The sequence below is a fragment of the Antennarius striatus genome, chromosome 2, assembly GCF_040054535.1.
Source record: "Antennarius striatus isolate MH-2024 chromosome 2, ASM4005453v1, whole genome shotgun sequence".
NCBI lineage: Eukaryota > Metazoa > Chordata > Actinopteri > Lophiiformes > Antennariidae > Antennarius > Antennarius striatus.
In genome coordinates this window covers 20,918,790-20,942,937 of record NC_090777.1, presented here as the reverse complement: position 1 = coordinate 20,942,937, position 24,148 = coordinate 20,918,790, and the positions used below count along the sequence as shown (strand labels likewise).

General features: G+C 41.2%; 2 protein-coding genes across 2 annotated transcripts in view; one reads left to right on the top strand and one right to left on the bottom strand.

Moving 5' to 3' along the window:
- The window catches only part of rarga (retinoic acid receptor gamma a), a 42,597-nt gene extending 35,316 nt beyond the window's left edge, over positions 1-7,281 (bottom strand). The window contains exon 1 of the mRNA XM_068305371.1: positions 6,578-7,281. The gene's annotated coding sequence lies outside the window, so the exon portion shown is untranslated. The remainder of the gene's footprint in view (positions 1-6,577) is intronic.
- Positions 7,282-10,355: 3,074 nt separating this feature from the next.
- On the top strand, positions 10,356-24,003 carry nr1d4a (nuclear receptor subfamily 1, group D, member 4a). The gene is made up of 8 exons (XM_068305357.1): positions 10,356-10,911; positions 18,366-18,671; positions 18,756-18,844; positions 18,943-19,087; positions 21,242-21,810; positions 21,899-22,084; positions 22,212-22,422; positions 22,535-24,003. Exons 1-8 carry the CDS (start codon positions 10,896-10,898, stop codon positions 22,729-22,731), a joined length of 1,719 nt encoding a protein of 572 aa, XP_068161458.1. The 5' UTR covers positions 10,356-10,895; the 3' UTR covers positions 22,732-24,003.
- The last annotated feature ends 145 nt before the right edge of the window (positions 24,004-24,148 follow it).

The following is a 24,148-nucleotide window of genomic DNA, read 5'->3' as shown; positions in this document are numbered from 1 at the left end:
CCCTGGGGGAAGAAAATGGCCTAAAAAGCTGAGGTTTCTGTTTTAATTCACTATCCCTTCTTTGAATTCTCCTTCTTTTCCTTCTTGGCCAATCCATTGGTTTACCTACAAACTGTTTACGCATGTGGAAATGCAGAGATGATTACATTACATCACCCGTCACCAATTAGCCGACTGCAGGCAAATCCGAACCAGACGAAACTTCTATACCCAAAGCAAAGCTTTTTAACATAAAGGGACAAAATGTAGCCAAGTCACAACTTTTGTCATCAAAAAGATTTCAAATCAACACAGCCAAGATGCAAGGGTGAACAGATGCCACATCACATTCTACAGTTAGTGAACTGAGTATGGAGGTACATAACATGCATGAAAGATTGGCATTGTCAAAAGTTGCATAGTGACATTGAAAACCAAGTCTTCCAAGATGACTGGATGAAAAAGCAAGCGTTTATTAGTCCTGCATGGAATCTGTCACAATGGCCAAAAGCCAAATGGCATCAACGACACAAGACATTCACACATTGAAGACACCCAACAGCAGATATGGGAAGTAAGGTTGCAAGAAATAAGTTACCTAAAAGCACAGTATGAGCTATCGACACTGGTCTTCACTAATTCCTTCAGAACACAATATTGAGCAACCAAGGTTCCACTATGGAAAAGAAAAAACTTTGTGAAAATATTATACAAATCGCCTTTTCAGACATAAGAAGAGCTGAAGCATCAGGGAAGGATGCATTGTGCTGCTATTCAGATTGCACCTTGAATTGCTTTAGCAGCCAACAAACCAACCATCACCAGTGACAAAACACAGATTTAGGTTTACGTCACATTTGACCATGCAGAGAGGAAAAATTTTTGTGACCACTTAGGACACAAAGCAGAGCGGAAAACGTATATGTATGTAAAAAAAATTTAAAAACCTGAAACTAAACTGTTCTTACCATTACCACTGGAAAGAACAACAATAATAACAATAAGGATTTTAAACATACAACTTGAACTTAAAAAAATAATAATTGTGCTACACATGAAAAAATATTCAATGTTAAAAGCAAACAAAAAAATCTTTTCATTTTTTTAATGCATCAGATAAATAGATATTCAATTTAAAAAAGTTTCAAGAAGCGACTTACAGAAGGACACTGTTACACTTCAAAAGTGAAATGTTTTTCTTTGGCATCTTAGAAAAACTTCTGCATTCACATGTCAACCTTTTCAAAATGATCCCCCCACACACAGATATGCAAAAAAGATGGAAAACTCTGCAGTGTGACTGCCAGAGCAGTGGCTGGTGGTGTATCCTTTTAAAATAAACACCACAGAATCAGAACTCAGTGCAGCAACTCCAGACTGAAAGAGCATTAATGAAGTCAGCAGTTTTCTTCCCAAACAAAAGCAGGTGGTATTGTATTATTTTATGCCCGTTATAATCTGAATCTGTCTGTGTGGAATAAGAACGTGTGAAGGGGGGTGATGACGTAATTTAATGTTTAGACAAGTTGTATTTAACAGTTTCTAAGTAAATGTCTCATTTCTCTTTTCAAGATATTCCACTGAAAATGCTGTTGTCATGGAAACTTCTTCTTCTCTATATTTCAGCTCAGACAGCAAAACCCTACCCAACTTTAATGAACGCATTCAGGTTCATAAGGAGTTAGCAGACTACTTTCTCAGGGCATCCTCATCCAGCAGTAAAGACTAATGCCAATTCTCGTCATCTTAACTTTGAAGGGAAAAACAATGCAGGGGAATAAACAGCTGACCACCATGCATGACATTTGATTTTTTTTTTCAAGCTAAAAACATTTGCGCCTCAATCTATAAGTGATTTTTAATTTGACTTTAGCCTATTACAGCACTTTACTTTGGTCCAGTTTGAAAATGTTCTATTTATTGTGGAATGAAGACAATTAATCAAATGCAAAAACACGAGGAGTCTGACATATTTATAAAGTGTTTGTTAGGGACAAAATCAATTTCAACAGTCAAAAAGTAGTGTGCATAAAGCAAATGGCCATATTTTTAGGTATCTGACTGTCGGCGCCTCATCAGAGGATGACGACTAACTATCCGGTTGGCTGGTAACTTTTATTGATTTAGAATGCCTGCAATAGCTTGATGTTAAAAACAAAAGAAGGAATGAGCACCTCTATGAAACTAAAAAGTTTTGCTGAAAAGTTATTGCACATCTAAAAAAAGCCTGAATTTTTTTATATTCAAATCCCAAATTAAATATTTTGGGGATTAAATTGAGATTACTGAGGAGAAAATCCTTATTCTGTGTGTATAATTCACTTCAGTGTCTAAAAATGAAAATAGTAAGAAGTCCCTTGTGAGATGGTGGAACTGTGCAGCAGCTGCAGCGACAGATTTGGGTGTGCCCGAGAGCGTGCCCCTCTCTCCATATGAGATCATATGTTTCAGATCTGTGTTTATGTGTTTGTGGTTCTGGGTGTGTGCCCTGTTTTTCTGAATGTAATGTTTCTCAAGTTGTTTTGGTTGTGAGGAGGACCTCAAACCTCAGGACTGGGAGGAGAAGGCACACCTTAACTGGCCCCCAACAGACACTTTCACCCCTGCAGAAGACCATAAATAAACTACACACCACACAGAGAATGCAACAAGTTAAATCCGTGGATGCTTATTACTATTCAATAAGACAACTAACAAAAGTCTAAACAGCAGTTGCAATATTTGTTCTGAAACATTACCTGACATGATGCACTTCAAGAATTTTGTTCCTGGCCATGCATCAGTTCTCAAATCTCACCACTCGATGTAGCATTCAAACCCTACTATGGTACTCCCAGTTACATATTTCCAACGTGCTTTAAATGTAGCCTAATTTGTTCGTAAATCATAGTAACTAGTCTGACACAAGCGGAGATCTTATCCTCAGATAAAATGACTGCAGGATAAAGTCAAGCCATCATAATAGGAAAAACTCTTGTACCCAGCCTCACTCTCATTACGCTTCCAATCTTTATAGTCACATATGGTCTACAGACGCTGAGTGAAACGTTCTTTCATACATTTTCCAGTGTGGATTTGCTTGTACATAATCAGGGTGAATGAATGGATAAGCAGTGAGAGGCACTGTTGCCTACGGAAACCTTATATTCAGGAAGCACAGATCTAAGCCATACTGCAAAAAAAGCACTTCAGCTGATCTTTATCTTGCTTACATTTGATTTATGTGTTGCTTTAAAGGCCACAGGGTCTCAAAAATCTGTTAACATAGCAGTGCAAATTTAGCAATTGTGTAAAATGAAGCTACGAGGATAAATATAGCAGAAAGATGTTGAAAAAACTCCTCATTAGCTTTCATAGTGACACTAAATTACAAAGTGTTAATTTCAAGTGATGACATCACACTGATCCTGCATTTGTGTCAAAATGTGAAGACCATGATGATGGTTTTGTGTGTGTGTGTGTGTGTGTGTGTGTGTGTGTGTGTGTGTGTGTGTGTGTGTGTGTGTGTGTGTGTGTGTGTGTGTGTGTGTGTGTGTGTCAGTGCACTCCTTCAGCATGCACGTCTGTACTTGCAAATAACTGAATGGGCTTGTGTCTGTGTGCATGGATGAGTATGCATAGGCAGTAGCAGCGAGAAGGTCAGAGGTTACTAGTGTTTGTGTTTCAGTGTCAGTGAAGTGTGCTCCAGGCAGAGATTTATGATCATTGTGTCTGGGAGGCTGAGGAGTGGGGGATAATGAAGATAGATCAGGGTGCTATCTCTCTCTCAGGGCACCACTGGAAACATGGCCTATGGCCCCCTCCGTTCTTGTATCATTAACTTCTGCCTGTGACATCATAGCACACTGCACTGACATCAATCCTATCACAGTGTGCTCTGACAAAAAGTCGAATTCAGAGTGACCATTCCTCACAGGAAGCCATCCGGCAAACACAGGCATTGTTCAGTACAAAGCTCTGCAGCTTCTCTAGGTCTGTTTATAAAGATATGAAATATTCATAGAAAGATTGAACTCAGTCGTGTGTTTCCACTTTGGATTCAAACTATTTGCATTCACAAGAGGCCTGGTTCTCTCTGGAGGAGGACAGCAGCAAAAGCATTAAGGAAAGAGGAAAGGGGGATGATGGAGGGAGCAAGAGAGGGAGGAAGTGGGGTTAGAGGGGTTACAGAGAGATGGGGTGAGGGGGAGGAAGGGGAGACAAAATGATCACTGGTATAGGGAATGTGAGAAAAAGGGGTGCGAAATGGAAAGGGGTAGGAAAAGAAAACTGCAGGTTGAGATAGAGAGAGGGATGAATTGTAGAGGGAGAAATGGGATTAGCGGTGGGGAAATTAGAAGAGACGCAGGGAGTTGGTGCCTGTGGCGGCAGGTTTTAATCAGTAACAAGATGCCTGTAATGAGATCACTATTTCCCAACATTTAGATTGATGTCATGTAAAGTTTGGTGCCACATGGAGACAGGCAGGGGACGCGGGGCAAACACACACCCCACTCAGCAGTCATTTGCAGAAACACATTTATGCACACACACACAAATATACAAATGGCTACACTTTCTTCGTTGCCGACTTAAACACACATCCTGAGAAATAAGGAGCTCATTCATCCAGCCTGGCAAAGCGCGCTCATTTAGAGTCCAACCGCCTTGAAGTAAAAACATACACAGAGGAATACTTCTTGCAGGAAAATGAGTTACTCATGGCATGTATGTGTAAGAGACTGAAGGGCATATACCACTATGTACTCCTCTAACAAAAACAAATGAGCACAAAGCTTAAAACAGAGAGAGCGAGCCAAATGCTTTTTTACTGCAGAAGAAAATAAGGGAAATAGAAGGGGGGAAAGAGAAAATAAAAGAAAGAAGTGTGTACGCCTTCTGTGCACATTTTGGGGTGCATTCAGAGGCTGTTGACACGGTTAGCACCGAGTGTGCCAACACATGAGCTCTCTGCCTGTTCCCCAACATGTGTGTCCAATGAAAGGTGAACAGCTCTACGGTCTATACTTTCCTCAAAAATCAGCCATGATGTCACCCATGAACCCATCTTGAACCCACGTCTGTCAAAAAGTATTACTCCAGCCCTCCCTCTCTCTGCCTCATTTTCTCTTCCACCTCTCCATCCTTCACGCTCCATTCCTGCCGCGAAAATTTTTCACTGAGGACCCGTTCTTTCGCCCTCCTCTTCTTCATATTTCTGTTTTCTTCGACATTTTCCCTGTCCCATCTATGTCCACCCTTCTCTCCCTCACTGAAGCAACTCTTTTTTTTTTTTTGAAAGCGTAGTCTTATTGAATCACCAAAAACTGCAGTCCTTTGCCAAAAATGCCAGGATGTTCTGATTACTATAAACTTTGTTTAAGCTGTGGTTTTTACAAAGAAAATGCGGGAGTGCATGTGGGAAAGCCAAAAAAATAAAAAGAGGAAAAAATGGGGAATAGAGGAGAATGCAAATGAAAGAGGGGAGAGGGAAAAAGAGAGAGAGAACACTGGGAAAGAGAGAGGTGGTGGGGGCAGCGAGAAGGCAGCCAGAGAACCACATATGGAAGTGATTCTGTAATTACTGCAAATCTGTGAGCGCAAAAGGAAAGGTCTTCTTTTCCATACCTCCTTCCCTGCACATAAAACTGCCCTTGTGAGAAAGTTGGCCACTAAATACTGAGCAGGAAACTTTGAAAAAAGTGTTCAGCATAAGGAGGTTGTACACACAAACACATACACACACTTTTTTTTTAAATACATATATACGCATATAGGTTGAGTTTTCACTGGGGAAAAAAAAACCCCATAATGAATTCCACACAGTCTACTCCTGGAAAATGTTCTATATTATTTTATTAGCTATATTTCCTGAATTCATTTCAATCCACCTGGAAACCAAAGCAATCTGAAAGCTTTGGATTCAAAGTTGAGCCTCTCATCAGGAAGACGCCTAACAGGCTTCACACACACACACACACACACACACACACACACACACACACACACACACACACACACACACACACACACACACACGTGTGTGTGTGGGAGGGGCGGTCACACAGAGTGATAGACACACAGGCAGACTGACGACGGTCTTTTCAGCCTCAAGCAAAGCACTGTTTTGCAGGTGTGTATGTTGGCAGCGACTTCTGTTCAGCTCGGTCTCCACAACAGTTTCAACAGCCTGTAATTACCTGGTGCCCTGTCATGGCGTGTTTTCATGATGAGACACACACAGCCAGTCAGACACACCAGGACCGACGCAGCCTGAGCTACGTTCGCCCTGACATCCATAGTGGCGGGAGATGATCCGTGTTAAAGTACGTCTCCCTTCCCTTGTTGGTCTATAAAGGCTTCGGCTTCACAAACAAACGCATTCGTTCCACTAAACATCTGAATGTACTGTTATATATCTATACATATATGTGTGTGTGTATATAAGTGGCTAAACCAAGCGCGTACGCGCACTTAAGTTTTGTGTGAAGACCACAAAACTAAAGTCACGGACAGGCTTCTGAGGAAACCTTCCATGTTTATAACACGGCAGCTTGTAAAGACAGCGTCATTGGGTATTTTAGCTTCTAAATGACATTTCGCTCACTTATCACGTTACCTTGGTCCGCTGCCCACCGCGTCTGAGTCCCGCTGCTGCTGCGTTAGCTGCCGATGTCCGCGTGCGTGAGGCTGCGGTTGCGACGGCGATTTCAGGACGCTTGGAGCGGAGGCTAGGGAATGACACAGTAGGTGGCCGCGGCGATGCCTGCTGGAAATTCTGAACGGGTTAACAAAGTACTGTTGTAGGACTTCACAGTTATTCAATTCGTTTGGCTTTTTTACCAGTTTGACGGCATGTACTACCTCAATAATGTAGAAGAAGGTGCTGACTGTGCATAAATGTCATAGAAAGCATGTCTCTACCATCCATCATGTTTTATATTAAAGGCTACAGATGTTGATGCGTCTCGTCAGCATAATATATCACACACACGCACTTAACCCGCATCAGAAACAGTTGTTAACTTTAATGGCGCAAAAGCTAATAAACTTGGCTGTGGCAACATGCTTTTGGAATAATTACAAAACTTTCATAACAGAGGTATTGTTGTGAGAGTTTGACACGGCAGAACTTTGCGTGGTTGTCAATTGGGCTGCGCTAGTAAGAAATAGTACAGTAATTGTAAATGGCGTGCGAATGATGAGTCTAGTCTTGTATGAGGAACATACCCTATCTGTACATTTTGAAAAAACTTTTTTTTTTTACATCCTGCTTTAAAGAGGTGATGTATTGTAAATATCAGTGTTTGTGTGTTCGTCCACCAAAATTCTTCGCAACCGTTGCAGATTGAAAGATGAAACAAAAAGCACATTACTCCGGCGGCAAAGGGGATGGAAATGAGATGACCTTGACCTCCAGAAAGCTAGGTCAAGGTCATATTTCAACTTTTTTAAATATTTTTTTTGCACATATCTTGGGAACAGGATAAGACAGAAAGACGAAACAAAAGGTGTTATTCAGGGAGGCAAGGGGATGATAATTAAATCACAACCTAGTCCTTGAAAAATTAGATCAAGTTCAAATTTTCACTTTTATACCTTTATAGGCACACATCTCGGAGACCTGCTGAGATATAATCACAAAACAAAAAGTAACATTTTCAGGAAGCCAGAGGCACAAAAATGACGGTGGCCTTCACCTTTGGAAAACTAGGTCAATGTCAACTTACCACTTTTGTATCTTTTAGGGTGCAACATTCTGGAGACAGACAATAAAAACTTTGAAAATAATCAGGGGTCAAGAAAGCAAAAATGAAATTATGACCTTGACCTTGGAAAAACTTGAAAGATTGTCTATTAATAGTAGCTTGAGCACGTGGTTTAATAACTCTTGCACATTCAATGTTTTTCTGTAACAAATAAGTTAGTTAGTTAGTTAGTTAGTTAGTTAGTTAGTTAGTTAGTTAGTTAGTTAGTTAGTTAGTTAGTTAGTTAGTTAGTTAGTTAGTTAGTATGCATACATGTAGCAAAGACCATAGCACTAGCTGAATGATATAACAAAGAATGTCACCTTGTGCACAAGGAGAATGAACAAAGGATTAAAGGAGGTAGATCAAAAATGGATCAAAACAAAGCAAATCATTATAAATACATAAACTGCAGAAAGATCAAGTCAGTGAATGAATGAATACAGGGGGTGTCGCGGGATGTTGCAGTCTCTGATTGCCTTGTTTGGTTATTAGAATGGAAGTGAAGAGTTTAACAGGTAAGGACAAGTAGTTACACAGACTAGAATGAGGGCATGTTGTAGTGAGATAGGTGGAGGTAGTTGAGAAGAAGACAGATATGGATGTTTCTCAATCAATTCTTACAGTATCTTCATGAGTCAACAGCAAATAAAAATGGTTAAAATGAAAAAAGATCTATGTAAACGTCCAGGATGTCACCAAAAGGGCGTCATAAGATGAAAAGTGCATTTGGAAAAAATCAATTTGGAGCCTAAATGAAAAATAATGATTATAAATAAATCAATTAATCTAAAATAGACCTGTAACCATATCTGAAATCACAAAATAAAAAATTTGCAACTCACGAAAGCTGTTCAGTTTGGTAATAGCTAAAATATCTGACATGTTTCATTCCATCCATTGCGGCTAATATTGGGGTAGCTAAAGGAACATGAGAATGCTCTGATTTCAAGTAACCAGTTAATATTCATATATGACACAAATTTAAATTCCATAACATGACAATGCCCAGTAAACTGTTGCTGTTCCATAAATCCCATTCTCTTTAAGTAACATGTTAATATTTTCATTTTGACAATAGCATAAAGACTGCTTGTTTTTCTTTGTTTTGTTGTTCTTTCAGCATGAGGTAAAGAACTGTACTCTTATCTAGACATATTTGGACAACCTTTTCACTGCACGACTTAAAAAATACAAAACAACAATTATTGTTGTTGTCTATTTTATGTCCCAGCAATTGTATTTTTTGTAACAACCGACACAAGAATAGTTAATATTAGCTTGAATACGTTTTTGCATGATGCTTGACTTGATTTCTGCAGTATAGAATTAAGACTTACATGTTATAGGAGATTAAGGTATGTCCTTTAAAACCTTATTACGAATAGTGACATATGTAAAGATGCAGTACTTTGTTGTTTGTGCTTTGGGTGCATTCTTATTTGGTTATGAAAAAGTGTTTTCAAAGGTAAATGTTATGCTTCAATAATTTCATGGCATTTTCTAAAATGGAGAGTATTAATAACTGGTCTTTGTTAGGGGGCAGACAACCGCACATCAAGTTTTGTAATTTCTTTCCTTGATCCTAAAAAGAAATTTCAATTTTAATTGAAACCGTTGTTTCTCTTACAATGTAACACATAAACTCAAGTTAAAATAGAATAGAACAATCATTGCCAAATGAATGAGATTGGAGCCAATCAAAAGTCTACTTCCTCGTAAATTCACTATGGGTCCTTAAAAGCCACGCCTACAAAACATCTGTCTCACGCACGAAAATCGAAGCAGCGCCCATCGCGGGGCATGGAGAGGCTCTGATGGGGCTATTTGTGTTACTATGTCTCCCTCTAGTGACTTTAAAGAGGACTGCAGCACACTTCCTGCTAATGAGCTGAAAGCACAACAAATTAACTAAAATAGCGCGAAATAAAAAAAAGTCTATTTAAGAAAATCACTTACTCCAAGTAAATGTCTTCGTTTACGTTTTCTAATTTGACAATAATCCTTACCAATTAAAAACCTGAAAAACTAACAATAAACCTATTTATGGGGATAGATAGATAGATAGATAGATAGATAGATAGATAGATAGATAGATAGATAGATAGATAGATAGATAGATAGATAGATAGATAGATAGATAGATAGATAGATAGACAGATAGAAATGTATCATATCTGATACACTTTAAAAATGGCAAAAATCATGTCAACATATTTTCCTTTCAAACAATCGACTGCAAATGCATAAGACTGTAGCTCCAACAGCATGATGTTAGTGTGTCACAGATACGTGGACACATGGGCCTTAAACTTGGCACTTGTTATCAGTTCTGCAGTCATTGTTGGGTATGCCTTCGCACGTATGCTGTCCGTTTTCAGCAAACAGTCACGGTGAGCCACGCCTTCTGTCCATGTGCTTCATCCCAATCTCTCCATCCCTCCACACCACACGCTCTGTATTTTGCATAAAATGTGTATCAGTAGGGCAGCGCTCTCCCTTGCACATGCAGAGCGCACATGTAGCCTGGCTTAAGTGAACGCATACCACAGTCGAATAAGCGCATCAAACTCCCCTTAGCCCCAGATCCCCGCCAATGAAAAGGCACAAAAACGTGAGGGGGAGAGAAAGAGCAGCGTGAGATACAAAGACTGAACCAAATCACTTATAATCAGACACAACACAAGTTGGGTGAACGGGGAAACTGGTCACATTTCCTACTCACCTGCAAACGTGATTGATATAGGTGTTTGTCTAAGTGGGTGTGTATGTCACACCTGGCTCTAGGATATGCTGACTGTACTTTCCTAGAATTCAAGAGAAGCGTTTTAATCGTCACTCGTGCAACAACGCGCACGGTCCAGCCGAGGCGCAATATCCAGAGCCCAGAAGGCATCTGGATATCTTCAAGGAGACCACCTTCTCAAACTCACCTCATACCAGACTTGCGCACTGCGGGAGACACTGGTCCGCTATATACTGGCAAAACTTAACGCGCACTGGACACATTTCCTTCATTGCTTCCAGTTTTTTTGGCGCTCCATGGAGCAGATATTTCAGGCAGACCTGTTTTTTTGACTTTTTCGGCTGTCTTCGAAAGACTTTTGCTCCAGTCTATATCTAAAACTAACGACAGAGAAGAACGTCTACCTACATAACAATTTGAATTCTTCATCATCAACCAGAGAAATGGATAACAGCCCTGGTAAGATTGAATTTAAGTTTAAAAAAGGTTCTATTATGACAGCAGTGCTGATTACAGGGAGATTCTTTAGTTTTGTTGCCAACAATTAAGCTTCTGTCTTTCTGTCCCAACCTACATCCAAACTAAAACATGACTGTAAATGAAATATATATATTATAGCATACACATGTGGCTTTTTTTTTATTATTATGGTGTATTTTTTCCCCTCATACCGATTATGTAAAACCTTTAAAGACCTTCCACTGACGATTACAAATGCATTGTGCTTTGTGTGTTATCACAGGTTAAACATTAGCAGCTAAATGAATTTCATTTTTACGAGCAAGTGCTTGACTGAGTTTACATTAGATTACCACGTGTTGGTGACTTTTGGATATTTGCACTAGATCACTCCAGAGACGATCAGTCACTGCAAAGTTTTTCAAAGATGAAGTTTCCAGGATAAAACTGCATAATGGCATCACTTTAACCGTGACAAGTCGCAGCACCTCGGTGAAATGTGACGTTTGAGTCACGCCGTACGGTTGTAGAGTCTGGTCACTTCCTGTTTTCTCACCATGGAAACAAACTCACGTGGAGCTTCAGTCCTCTGTCACTTTAATCCTAATCTGTCAAAGGCTGCACGTTAACATCGCGTTATTATCTCAGAGGGAAACATAAACTTTGACATGAAGTTCATGATGAGTTTTATTATTGGGGCTATTGCTTAAGTGCCTCCTATAGAAGTTGATAACCTCAGGACCTCCATCCGATCAGCGGTAGTAAGCAGGGTTTCATGGAGGTCAGCCAAATAGGCACAAGGATTCTGCTCTCTTAGTTGGAGGTGAATCATTTACAACAGTGACGGTCACGTTCCAGGACGGGTGATGGATGCACCCTGTGCTGCAGCAACATGAGACGGTCATGGAACAGCAACACAAAAACCACTCACTGGGTTATAAAGTTCACTTTCTGTTAATCAAACAAGGGATTAAATAGGTAATAGCTGTAGTATTAGTAACTACAAGGTACTTATGACGTCTGCGTGCTGTTCAGGTATTTCTGTACATGTTATACAGCCTGTTTCAGCGTATTAATTATTCATTTGTTATTTAAGTTGAGGTGCACCGATTAAGTCTTTTGTAACGTTGTCTTTCTCTCTAAATGTGAGTGCCTTGAACTTGGCTTTTCATCTTTTATTGACCTTATTAGAAATACTAAACCAGGTCATCAGGGATGCCTGGTTTTATTTTTGGCGAAAGATGTAGCCTCGAGAGTTGATATACAAATGATGCACAATTTGTCTGAAAGATAATGTCATAATTTATTGATAAAGGAGCAAGTTTTATATGGCATGTTATAAGAATGTTTGATTTAAAAAAAGTAATCCAAGTGCAACTCTACATCCTTATTATAGTATAATTAAACATAGCTTTGTATCCATTTTTGAACATAAATATTTTTATCACCTTAATATCAAGCTGTTGACATGATGTTTTTATTAATAGAAAGATTGTGCAAAGGAAAAATGCCAATAGAATGAACAACTGTACATATTGCATACTAACAGTATAGTCAGGTTTATTAATATTCATTCTTTAATGACACCAATATGAATTTGCTTCGTTGCATTATAACTAGCTTCCGTGTGGTGTACAAATGCTGCTGTAATAATAAGATAATACCCTTTGGGTCTCAGGTAGATGAGATATGGAGTCTCTCCAGTTCTTGGTCCGCATCAGGGTCTCCTTCCGGTCATATGTGCCCTGGATTTCTTCAAAGGGAGGTGCAGAGATGGTCTCTTAAGTATATGTAAAGTCTCTTCAACTGGCTCATTTTTATTCAAAGGTGGCTACTCCTAAAATTCCCTTGAGATGTCTGAGCTCTTCACCCTTCTTATGAGGCTGAGGCTAGTCACTCTGCAAAGGAAACTTGCACCAGTCGCATATATCCTTAATTTTGCTGTTTATTTGTGGCATTGGATCGACTCATAAATTAAGAGCATAGACCCCTGGCTTAGCTCCTTCTTCACTACCACACAACCCCATGTATTACTGCTGATGCCCCACAAAACTACCACATTCAGCACATGTCCAATTTTCCCTCTGATGTCTGTGAACAAGACCTTGAGATACTGAAATTCTTTGACATGTGGCAACAACTTATTTCCATCTGGGAGGGATAAATCCAACTCTTTCTGCAGGAGAACCAAACTCAGACTTGAAGGGGTTGACACTCGTGCCAACTGCTTCACAATCAGCTGCAAACATCGAAAATTTATGATGAAAATCATCATCTGCACAGAGCAGAGATGTAATTATAAGGATCCAAAAGCTTCTGCTTTCCTTCTCAACTGAGCCTTGAGTATCACAAAAAAGATTGGATCAGGTCTACCTTGTCACCCACCCCAAATAAATGGGCTATAGCACTATCAAAATGGAATTGATAATGTGGAAAAACACATGCACAAATTGCCGGATACAAGACACGTTCAGACAAAAACTGGGGCATTTTTATAAATTTAAACTTAAAACAATCACCACCATCAAAGTAATTTAATTCTAAAAAGTCTTACAGTCTTTTCTGCTGATTTCAGGTGTCTCATGACATACTTCTATGATGTTTGATCAAAAAAGTGGTGAAACAGAAATGTTATGCATATACACATACTTTACTAGTTTAATTACACCAAGTAATTTCCGACCATTTGTTTGACTTATCTGAGCAATATTCAAAACATGAGTCTATCCAGACAATATCTGTCTGACAGTTTTAAGATAATTTGAATGATTTGTGAAGCTAATATTAAATTTTATGTCGCTAATAAACTGACTCTTACAATTAACTTGAATAATGTAGGCCACAAATTGTATTCATCAACATCATGATTGCTATGGCTCATTATAAAGTAACAGAAGTTACTTTAGCACTGACAGAACACAAGTACAGTGTGCCCTCGTTCTTTGCTGTTAATGTGTTCCTGGAACCACACGTGAAAAAATGAATTCCGCGATATAGTGACAAACTATTTATCTTATTATTTACGGTAATTAAAAAATTTATGAACCCTCCCCATACTGATATTAAACCACATTCTGTCTGTATTACTTTTCCCCACACTCTGATAGACTGCTTAAAGCACTTTTGTGTCTTACGTAAGTCTGAGACTGACGGAACCAAGCACACTTCCGGATACCGTCAGCCAATAAAATGCGCGTACGGTCTCAAGTGACTGCTTACCAAAAATCCGTGATGAGATGGAATTGCAAGCGTTGATGCACGAATGCGCGAGGGCGCATGGTACTCTTATTGAAGGAAAGGTATAGTGCTTGATTAGACACACAAGGGAATACTCCAAGACCTAACCATCTGAACCAACTATAACAGTATAGTGCTTACTATTGCTATCAGTAGTGTAATTAACAAGAATACCAAAAACTAAGTCAACAGTTGAATGAAAACAAAATATAGCCCAAGAGTCCAACACTACATTCCCTTGTGCAGGGGGAACATGTACAGTCCACAAGTTCGACACAACATGAACTCCTTGGACTGGCTAACAACCACAACAAAAACAACATCTGAAGCTAAATAATGAGATACAGTTGGGGGTTTTTTACCTTTGAACAATAGCACAGTAACCTACCTACAGACAATGTGACAAGAAGGTGGCAGTAGTTCAGTCCACCAAGTCTTGGGCTGGGGACCAGAGGGTGGCCTGTTCAAGACTACTGAGATGACCTTGAGTAAGGCATCATCCCCTTATAAGTTACTCATTGGGGTGCCCCATGAGGGAGCTGCCTGTCTCTCCCCATCATTTGCATGTCCAACAAGTCCCCTATGTGTGTGTGTGTGTGTGTGTGTGTGTGTGTGTGTGTGTGTGTGTGTGTGTGTGTGTGTGTGTGCGTGTGCGTGGCCTGTACCCTATATATACGTCTGTATAATGATACTAACAAGAGTGGATAAATAATTTCCCATACGGGAAATAAAGGTGTTACTATTGAAGCTGTTTTTGAAAGAATAGGAGAATGTGGACTTTTGTAACCAGCGTTTCTGTGAGTTTCTCTGACTTTGTTTTTCATTGGAGCCATAGGCATTTGTGTGTACCCTTGACAGACTTGGAACTATAAGATGTTTGAGTGCTCACAGCTAAAGTCTTCAAAGTTGCAGTTCAAAAGATGGACGTTCGGCTTGAGTCGGTTAAGTCAACATTCAACAGATTGGAGGCACTGGCACATCTACTTTTTTTTTTCACCTTTAATTTTGAGTGTTTCATCTCTCACAAGAATTTCTCACAATCTTTGGAACGGATACACTCTTTGTATCTCAAGACTGTTGAATTTATACTTCTGCATCTTCTTCTCTCACACCAACTACCTTCATGTCCTCTTTCACTACATCCATAAACCTCCTCTTTGGTCTTCCTCTAGGCCTCCTGCCTGTCAGTTCAAAACTCAGCATCCTTCTACCAATATATTCACTATCTCTCCTCTGGACATGTCCAAACCATCTCAGTCTGGCCTCTCTGACTTTATCTCCAAAACCTCTAACATGTGCTGTCCCTCTGATGTACTCATTCCTGATCCTATCCATCCTGGTCACTCCTAGAGAGAACCTCAGCATCTTCATCTCTGCTACCTCCAGCTCTGTCTCCTGTCTTTTCCTCGGTGATCCATAAATTATTACATAATAAAACTAAGATTTTAAAGAGAAATACAAAATATGTACATTAATACTTTAAGTATATTTGACCAGAATGTAAAGATGCTATCATCACCATCATCATATAGGTCGAAACTCGGGTCTGCACTACAGACCACAAACTCGGTGCAGTGACTGAGTGACTCCTCCCCCCCCACCCCCCACGTCATGTGACGCCCCTAGCGGACTATTTGAGTTCGGACTCCAGGCGGCTCGCGGCTCCTGGGCTCCTCACGTGGCTTCCCTTCCAGAGCCGCGTGCGGCGCGTGAGCTCTGACCGTGCCCGCCCCTCCCACCGCCTCAGTCGCTCTCGCGGACGCTCCTCTGCCGCCTGCGGTGACGGTGAGGGAGAGCCTGGTCAGTGGGTCAGCGATTCCACGCAACTTACCCCCCCCCCTCCTCTCTCGTCACGTTTTCCAGGTTCATGCGCCTCTTGTTGCACGGAGCGCGTTCTTCTGTCGTTCGAATCCCAGGCACGCAATGCGATTGAAGCTGACGCTATCTTGACTCTGCAACTACCCCCCCACCCCACCGCCCCAGGGCCCCCACAGCCGCTTTGGGTGTGTTACAGCTGGAACGTGGCTGCTGTCAAACATGACATCTCTCCTTCATCCGCTGCTGAAATAGATAACGGATTAAAAACATGGAGAGCTGCTTTCTGGGGGGGTTGTTTTATTGAGCCCACGTCAAATAGTGAAGCAATTTTAGCCACGATTATAAAACTATCACTGATTACAAATTACATTCTAACAAGCTCCTGTGACCTACTTACACAAGTTTGCCTGCAAACGCCCAAGCACTGCCCGGTAGCATACAATTCATCTTTTTTTTTGTTTTGTCAGCCACAGCCTTGGTAGTTTGCTGTTTGCAGCTCAATTACAACTGCAATGTAACTGTGCCACATGGGCTAAGGTGACCACCTCACCTGGAAGCAATCCGTGGCTCCACTCCCTTTATAATGAGGTGAACAGGTGAAAGTAAGAGATAAAGACCAGATAAAAACAGAGAACATCTGCCCGTGAAGCGCACATGTTCCTCAGATTAGCGTTCGCACGAGGAAACATGATTAAAACGGGACGAAGAGGAAGCAATTTTATGGCCTAGAAAAAGAAATGAATCAACAAATCTTAAGTTCGACTGTTCATTTTAAAAGTTGGTGTCACAGAGTGCCTGTCACATGACCAGCTGTAGCCTGTGTGGCTCTGCAATATGCTAATAAACAATGACAACTGCAATATGTGATGTTTTCCTCCACCATACTGTGGACTTATAATTAATGTCTTCTTAGTCCATAACTAGCATTCGTGTTGTGATAAAAACCAGAACAATATAGGATAAATAACAATAAAATACATGCTGCGTAAACCACTACAGGAAGTCTGCAGTGTTTATATTCAAAGTATAAACCCTCAATGACAGGCTGTAAAACGAATTGTTACTAATTGACAGTGTTTACAACCTGGTGGCTCAAGACTCAACGGTACATGTGAGCGTTCAGGTGCACATGCAATGTGTTTGGGTGTCTTGGGCCGCTTACTGTCTGCATGTAAACTCAGGAAGGGGTGAGGCTCAGTTCTGTATCTGCTGGGTCTGTTTAGCTCTGGCATGAGTCACCGCACCAACAACACGTGCTCTCCGAGGGATTAACGCAGCGCTTGAGCCAAAACAAATACCTTATGCAGCAAAGGGCAAATTGTAACAACACACGACTTCTGCATGGGGCAATGTTACACATACAAGTGTTCTCTTTTTGGTACAGTGTGGTGCTTTAAAGCAGATCCATATTTGAAATGTCGCTTGTTATTTGCAGTGAATCTATTCTGTTGGATTCTCTTATTCACACCGGAAGCTTTAACTTTGCAAAAACGTGACTCGCATTCCCCGACAGCTGGTGACTCGTGAACAGCGGGGGACTTGGTTCCACCTCGCCCCCGGGGAGAGCCACTGTCCGCGCGTGTTTGTGAACACCGATCTGGCTTCGGATTGTTGTCCACGTCAACACGAGACTGCAGATTCGGTTTGGGCACCAGTGACCGTGTCAGGAGTCCGTGCATGTGAGGCGGCGGTCAGGTGTCGTGTTGTTTGCTGGCGTTGGACGTGGTGCCAGGGGAACGAGGATATTATTGGAGCGGAGGAGGCAGCTGAACCAGCAGACACGTGAGGCAGTGTCTCAGCTCATCCAGTCAACGCCTGACTAGAGATTCAAAAGAGAGGGAGAGAGGAAGAGAGAGGGGGGGGTATACTACCTCTGGTACAACAATTCCATAAAATTCCACGTTGCTAATAAATTACTTATTAACCACGGCAAAGGAATTATTAACAAAAAAACAGTGATTAGCTTGGGCTTCACGTGGAAGCCTGCATGAGTTGTTGCTGTGCTTCCAGCGGTATATTTAGCGCCCTTTTTTGTGCATGAGCGCACCACCGCTTATAAACAAGGTCGCTGCACGTTGCGCACTGTAAGAGCAGCTCTCTGCTGCTGAGAGATTGTGCAGCATATCATCACATCACACCCAGAGTTGCTGAGGAGCAGAACGGTGGTCTGTCAGACTAAGGATGGGCAACTTAAAGTTCAACCTTTTAAACTCATTGAAGACATCGACAACTCACAATAGGGTACATCTGTGTGAAGCAAATACACAAATAAATACACAAACAAACCATTATGCACTTATATCAATACTTGACTTTAATTTTATTCTTTCTTAGCTTAAGTTTTAATCAAATAACCCACATTCTCAGTTCAGATGGTCTCTTCTTTGTCCTGCTTGCAGGAGGTGGAGTCATCCTCTATGCGGGCTCATCAGGCAGCTCCAGCCCCAGCCCTGGAAGCCCTTCCAGTGGGTATCAGACGCAGTCACCTTCTTCACACTCCCAGCCCTCTTCTCCAGAGGAGGTGACCTTCACAGAGATCGGGGCCTTCAAGCAGAAGGCAGGTGGATGTAACACTCCATCCTCAAAGCTGGTGTTCCAGTTCCCAGAGGTCTACAGCAGCCCCTCCGCTGTAGCCACTCCACAGCACACCTATGCAAGCCCGATCATAGGAAAGAGGCCATGCGGCTTCCCAGGAACTTTCACAAGTTAGTGTTTCCTCAGGTCAATATGCTTAAAGACAACGGTGTGATATAAGGGTTTCCATCTAACTATTTCTTTCCCTTCCTCAGAGACAGGCGGAATGGTCCTGCTTTGCAAAGTCTGTGGAGACATTGCATCTGGTTTCCACTATGGCGTGCACGCATGTGAAGGATGCAAAGTAAGCCCTTGGTTATGTAGTCAAGTGTAGATGTGAATCCCCTTTGCATTGTTTTGTGAACCAATTAATTGTTTTTGTATTGATCTTTTTTTTTTCAGGGGTTTTTCCGCCGTAGCATCCAGCAGAACATCAACTACAAGATGTGTGTGAAGAACGAGAACTGTCTGATCATGCGTATGAACCGAAACCGGTGCCAGCACTGCCGCTTCAAAAAATGCCTCTCAGTTGGCATGTCAAGAGATGGTGAGACATGCTGACACATTTTTTAATGAGACAAATCCTTGTGCGCTTCTGCCAGAAAGCCACAACGCTCTTATTAGCAGAGGCAGCGAGGACATGGGCAGCCCGCGAGAGGTGAAGCACTGTTATGTAGGTCTGTGTGAAAAAAATGTAAAGCAAAAAGTCTTTTGAGGTCATCGTGCCAGTAGCTCAGTCACTCACTTTATCAGCAGACCTGCACATGCCTTGCCCTTCTGTACTGTCACTGCAGTGCCAAAGAATATCGTTTGGCCTTCTCGTATCGCTCTCTTAAGTTTTGAAGTGCCTTTCTCTCGCCCTTGGCATCTTCCTCCTGCAACACCCTTACCTGAATGTTCGTGCTCAGTGCCACTCCTCCCCCTCCACGTACTCTCCATGTTCCCTCAGCTCTCTTACATCCACTCCCAGACAATGATTTATGAGAAGATGAGTCTTAAAGTCCCCAAAGCTATCTATCATCTAGAAAACTGCAGCCAACACAAGAATTATTTTAGGAAAATGGAACAGGGTCAACTTGATTACCTTATGTATGCCCAGAGAACATCTTACTGCACTTAATGAAGGATAGTGTAACAATTAAGCAAGAGATGCAGAAGACAGCCTGTCTTTTTGACAGGATTAATCAGGGATGATCCGCACATCAGTTTGTGTTAGCACTGATAGCTGAGCATTGATTGATCACCTATAATCACAGTTTAAGAGAACAGCTGGGTTGACCTAGAAAAACAATTCAGATTTGGGCTGCAATAGTCTGCTCATATATCATGACCTACTTGGTATAGTTTGCCTTTCCTCTTCCTTTCAGTACGGTTTCTGCTTACCTCCAGTACCCTGCTTTGTCTAATCCAGTAAAGAGGTTAGTGTTATTTCTGCATGTGCTTGACACTGCTGGTGCACAGAGAAATAGGGTGGCAAAATGCATCTTAGAGAAAAAGAGTAAGGTCGACCCTTTTTGAGGTTAATTTCAAAAAAAGTTGAGGACCACAACCTAGAAACCCCTTTTTGTTCCATTTCGGCTATTACGAAAACAGGAAGACCGCAAGCAACTGCCGGCAACCACAATAAATCGTACACCCTGATTTCACATCAAAGAGCCGTGTAACGTTTGCTCTGCAATGTAGGCAAATATTTAATTCCGTTGGTATGATGGCACACTTTTCCTCCTCTTACCTTTGCATGATTTTTAGAGTAGTCTGCATTTTAACAGTGCTGCTGGGATTATTCTCATGCCACATTATTGACCCCATCGTCATTGTCTGATACCTAAAGTAGTGAGCAGATTTTGTAATATTTGCCATACAACACAATATCGACTATTCATATAGATGGGTAAGAAAATGACCTCACCTAATCCAAAAAATATCATTATGTTTGAATGTGAATTGATGATGATGAAGATGATTAACATATTGGAACTAAGTTGAAGTGCTTCAAGAATATTACTGTTCCTTTTCTTTCTGCTACACTTTGAAAATCTTGAAAAATGTAGCTGAACCAGCACCTTATTTACTCTACCTTGAAGTGAAAGACATAAACGCTCACTCTCCCTGTGCTGCAGTCTCTCACATCAGTCCTCTTCATGTCCTCGCTGCTATCCTCTAAACTAATTCCTGCACCTTCTCATCTAACTCCACACACTATCTGAGGTAGTGGCATCACGCTCACGTTGCCCCACTGCCCTACTTACAAATGGGGGAGGGAGCAGGAGAGGAAGGAGACAGGGATGGATAGAGGAGAGGATGAGGCAGATGGTACCAGGGAGTCTATAAATAGCCTCTTCAGCTGATGGTTACTGTGGAAATGGGGATGGGGGGTTTGGGTGAGGAGAGTGAAGTTTTCATCTCACAACTTATCTCATTCTCTTTGAACTCATTCAATACTTTCGAGCGTTAATGAAAAAAATTGTCTGTTTAAAAGAGGTTGAATGAGTGTTTGTTTCAATAAATTTAGCTTCAGTATATAGGCAGCTTAATTTACTCTTTTATTTGTGGCTATTTGATTTCATTCATTTTCTTTGTTTTTCCTTGTTTTATCTTGCAACTAGCATCCTAATTAGGCAAAAAATGGAGGGGCAACAAGTTAAACATAACAGAAAACTAAAACCTAAATCTAACCTTTCTGTTTTTATTTTCTCTGTAGCTGTGCGTTTTGGCCGGATCCCTAAAAGGGAAAAGCAGCGACTCCTGGATGAGATGCAGAGCTACATGAACAGCCTAAACGAGTCAGCAGCCATGGAAATTGACTCCTCTTCAGTGAGGGACACTGTTCTCAGTCCAGAAGACGGCAACTCAAAAGAGGCTGTTGGAGTGATCTCTGGAGCCTACCGTGACATCTTCAGTACCACCAACAGCAATGGCCAGGAGAGAGCAACCAAGAAAGCTAACATCACCACTATCAACAGAAACACAGCTCTCTTCTCCCAGAATGCCAATTGTCCACAACTCCCGTCTAACCCTAAATCTTGCAAAAGTTATCAGTCTTGCCCTGTTGCCCCTGCCCTTTTATGCCCAGTTGCCTCTGACGACACCCAACATGCGTTCCACAATATGGACAACAGTCGCTACTCCTTCTTGACGTCAGCTAATCAGAATCACAATCAGTCTAACAACACAGTCCATCAAGTGGGTCTTTCTGCCAAGTACAATGCAGGAAGTAAACAAAATCAACCCTCATGTCCACAGAAATTGGCCCCTGGAGCTAAAGTGCTGGTAAGAACAGGACATCTAATAAATGATTTTTAAGGCTCTCTTTTCTGAGCAAAAAATAATGATTCTTTGTCTTCCGTCTCTCTCTAAGGCCTGCCCTCTGAATGCCTGGCCGGTATCAGGACCTGAGCGCACAAGCCAGGAGATATGGGAATCCTTCTCTCAGTGTTTCACTCCAGCCGTCAAGGAGGTGGTAGAGTTTGCAAAGGGCATCCCAGGATTTCAAGAGCTTAGCCAACACGACCAGGTCATGCTGCTGAAATCAGGCACCTTCCAGGTAGTTACACACATTTTCAAAACATTTGCTTTGCTCATAACTGTAAAAGATGGGATTCTGTGTTTGTGCGTTGTAAATACTTGTTTAAGATTTGCTTTTGTATTTGTCTTTTATTGCGTGTGTTTAGGTTTTGATGGTGAGGTTCTGTAGTTTGTTCAATGCTGGGGAGCGTACCGTGACCTTCCTGAATGGCCAGACTTACTCTTTGTCCACCCTGCGAGCCTTGGGCATGGGCTCCTTGCTGGATGCAATGTTCGAGTTCAGTGAGAAATTGGGTTCCTTGGGGCTGGAGCCTGATGAAATGGCCCTCTTTATGGCTGTGGTGCTGGTTTCTGCAGGTGAGGGAGAAGTACAATGTTGTGACAAAAGCTGTTCAGAAGTCACACTGTTAATATTAATGTCTGCCTGTCTGAGTCTGACACTCATGTTGGTATTTTCTTTCCTTTGCAGACCGTTCTGGCATTTCAGACGTGCGGGCTGTCGAGCAGCTACAAGAAGGTCTGATCCGTGGACTAAGGTCTCTGATCACTCGCCATCGTCCAGATGACACCACCCTCTTCCCCAAACTCCTCCTGCGCTTGCCGGACCTGCGTACCCTCAACAATCTTCACTCTGACAAACTCCTGGCCTTTCGCATTGACCCTTGAGTGATCCTCTTGCTAACAGACACAGAAACATGTCAGACAGAAATAAACAGTACACCACTCAGACACAAATACACACACAAATAAATATTATCTTCCAAAGGCAGGACCGCCTTGAAAATGGAGAGACAATGAAATGTGCAGTTTGATGAGGACTTCTCGAAAGGATAAGTAAGGGCAATAGCAAACATGTTTTTTTGAGTCATTGCTGATCTTACTGCAATGTTTAGGGATGAAACAACACCTACAGTGTAGATAAATCATTTACATACATGAACCTCAGATATAGTTCCAGTAAAGTAATTAATAATCATGTAATGGTACTGTTACCCTTTTTGGATGACCTATTTGTGTATTCCTCATTTCATATAATTTCTTTAAGAGTAAGTGTCCACTTCTGGCAATGACGTACCCAACAGTACATAGTTTCAGCAGGCCATCAGTAAGCAGCAGCTGAAAGACAGCTTTAATTGCTCCTAATCCTTATTGTACTGGGACCACATGTGATGACTGACTGGCAGGTTTTGTTAGTGAGAAAGGGAACCTGTAAATAATATATTGTAAATTTAAAATATTAAGGTGATTGTGTATCACTGTCTCACAAGCATACCATCTGTATCAGTTCCGGACATGAGACCACTATTTATATGGGTCACTCATACATTAGATGCATTCTGTCTGTTAGTATTTTGGACTGTTTATTAAGAAAGCATTTGGCACGTCTTGGGTTTTTTTATATGCCATCCTCAAAAGTCAATAGCATTTTGTATTAGTCACAAAAACGATTCATCCACATCATCAGGATTGGTGGAGACACTTCATGCATGTTTGGTTTTGTAGCTCCTTTGTTTATTTTTGTTACTGTAAATATAATGTTAATCCAATGTTAGATTTCAGAGATTGAGTTGATATGATTTGTCAGACAGATGAGTTTGGTATAATGAAGAATGTACTGACCTTCCTTCATGAGGTGGGGGTTTTGCTATGCCAAGGGGGCTTTGCACAAAAGGATATGGAGTCGGGATTCTCAAATGATTCAGATAAACTTCCAGCTGTTAAATGATGTAACCTACCATCATAATCCCTAAGAACACCAGCATGCACTCCAAATGCACCCTTCCTATAACCCCAATGTTTGTCATACAAACAAAAGAGATATTTTTGGGTGAGAGCTCCTTTTTGATTGGTCCTCTCACCATTTGCTTGTTTGATTTTGGCTGTTTGAGGATGTGTTGTATATTTTGTAAATTGTAATTCTTAAGTAGAAATGATATAAAGTTTGAATTATGTATTATTCATTTTGTATGTCATTCTTCTGTGTCCGTTTAGACCCAATATGGTTAAGGACAGTGTGTGAAGTAACTTCGACTGTATGATGTCAGAAATAAGAAATGTTGCTGAAAGTGTACATTCAAACATA